The 2,357-nt window shown below is 37.6% G+C and overlaps 1 protein-coding gene across 1 annotated transcript in view; it reads left to right on the forward strand.

The window, feature by feature from the left end:
* The first annotated feature begins 83 nt into the window (after positions 1–83).
* LOC111648355 (proenkephalin-A-like) overlaps positions 84–2,357 on the forward strand; it is a 5,276-nt gene continuing 3,002 nt past the window's right edge. The window contains exons 1-2 of the mRNA XM_023398216.2: positions 84–346; positions 1,080–1,226. Coding sequence (XP_023253984.1) covers positions 1,083–1,226 — 144 coding nt within the window. The 5' untranslated portion in view covers positions 84–346; positions 1,080–1,082. The remainder of the gene's footprint in view (positions 347–1,079; positions 1,227–2,357) is intronic.

The following is a 2,357-nucleotide window of genomic DNA, read 5'->3' on the forward strand; positions in this document are numbered from 1 at the left end:
CCCCCCCCCCATTACCTCCGGTGACGTCAGCCACACAAACTACTTAACTACAAGCCGCGTGGCCACCAGCCGCAGATCCACAACACCGAGCGACTCCGGTGTGTGTTTTGTCTCCTGTCCGGTCCGGTTCTTCACGACAGTCAGAGGGAGCGAGAGAGAGAGGAGAGCGTTTGCTGATTGGCTGAATCGTGACCGCTCTGCCCACCGCGCGCCACACACGGAGCCGCGCGTACATATATTGGGGTCCACGGGCTAGAGCCACTCGACAGTTTCCGCCGGTTCCCCCGAGGGCGCGCGCGGACGAGGAAGACACAGAACGGCTTAAGTAAAATAAAAAATAACAGAGGTAAGATCATAACTTCTATATTTAACTAGTAGTTTTTACACCATGCATTTATATTTATATTGTATATTTTAACTATCACCTTTCTGTAGTAGTGGCACATATCCATACATATTTCCACTTGTTATTTATATATCATAGTATAAGGACATATTTTTATATTTTATGTTTATACTTGATCTTTAATCTTACTTCTTATTCTCTATTTGTTGTTACATTTCCATTCTTGAGGGAGCAACTGCAATGAACCTAATTTCCCCCTGGGGATCAATAAAGTATTCTGACCACTACTACTACTACTACTATTACTAGTCTACTACTGCGGTCAGGGCAACTAGTAATAACCATAGTAATTCACTGATGTTCATGCACAACATCCACTTAATAAACACACACTTTATGGCATATTCAACATACATATTTTAACATTTATTAAAATTATTTAATGTTTATTACTGTCTTTAGGAAACCTAATAATTATTATTAGGAATAATTGTAGTAGGAGGCTGGTAGTAGTGGTTGAAGCAGACTTGGTAGTAATACTAATAGTGACTTTGGTAATAGAAATTGGTGAATGATTGATTACATCTCTATCCAGTTTTAAAATATTTTCATAAAAAATCAATTTTTTTTTATCATTCAATTTCATATTTATTTTGAAATATTTAATGTTAACAATCTGACAAAGTAGATTTTTTTCTGTAATCGGTATGTTTTTGTGATTCCCCATCCTCAGTCCATGGCTGCCCCCACACACAGCAGCTGCATGTGGATGTTGGTTCTGGGCGCGTGTGTGTCGCTGGTGGCCGGATCAGACTGCGGGAAGGAGTGCGCACTATGTGTGTACCGTCTGCTGGGACAGCAGTCTGGTTTCTCCTCCCTGGTAATGTCACTTTATTTGATTATTACTGTAAGGTTCATTTGTATTTCTAACACACTTTGAGACAGAGTAATAATAGACCAGATGAAATCAGCGAGGTGACAGAGACCTGACTCCATCTCACTAAATATTTTATTATAAATTAAATTACTGAGACTAAAAACAAGACGAAGACGAAACAGCAGTCTGGTTTCTCCTCTGTACAAGGTCTTGTTAGTGTAATTTTATCAGCTATAATAGATTCAGGGAACAACTAATATTAGCATGGAGCAGCTCCTTTTTAAAGTCTAACATTAATAATACTAATAATATATATAATATATAATAATATATACTAATGTATCAAGCAATGGCCCCTTCAGTTTGTTTTTCCTCTATTCCTGTCATTTTTTGCTTTCTGCTCAGTTTATCCCATAATCTATTTTTCTTAATTTCCTTTTTTCCTCTCTTCTGTCTCCTTTCCTTCTGTACATTCCTCATTTCCTTTCCTCTCTCGTCTCCTCACCTCTACTCCTTTCCTGTTTTTCTCAGTTATTAGACGCCTGCAGTCACAATAATACTGTCCAGTTATAAAGCCTCAGAAATATACTGTACGTCACTGTTCTCCTTTCACTGGGACGGATTTTCCTTTTTCCTTTTTTATGTTTTTCTGTCCCCGTCTTCGTTATTGTATCATTCTGTACATTTCAAACAAACAAACACAAAAAATTATATTATATATTATATTGAGTACTTTCAGTGTTTTCTTGAAACTGAAACTGAAATAATATATAATATAATATATTTGATTTAATAAACCAGAGAAGTGGAAGAATGTTGTAATTACATTATTAATGGTGTTAATTAGCGCTTGATGCTCAATCATAATTCCATAACTTTAACAAAGGAAAGGGCTTCTATCCCCTATAAATATATTGAAGGGACTCTTCTGGGTTTTGAAGAACTACTGAACTTATTCCTGCCAGGAAGAGGGAAAGGAGAGACCCAGACTAATGTAACATCAATATTATTCATTTTCCGAAGGCTTGAAGAATGAAAAACGGTGTTTATCTTCTTTTCCCTCATTACGTAGTCATTACTTGTTGTGTACTTCCCATCATGGCCACCAGAGAGAGCTGCCGCCCTCCACCACCC

Source organism: Seriola lalandi, unplaced genomic scaffold, assembly GCF_002814215.2.
Source record: "Seriola lalandi dorsalis isolate HSWRI2012SDOR001 ecotype SW California unplaced genomic scaffold, Sedor1 jcf7180002054981, whole genome shotgun sequence".
NCBI classification, from domain to species: Eukaryota; Metazoa; Chordata; class Actinopteri; order Carangiformes; family Carangidae; genus Seriola; species Seriola lalandi.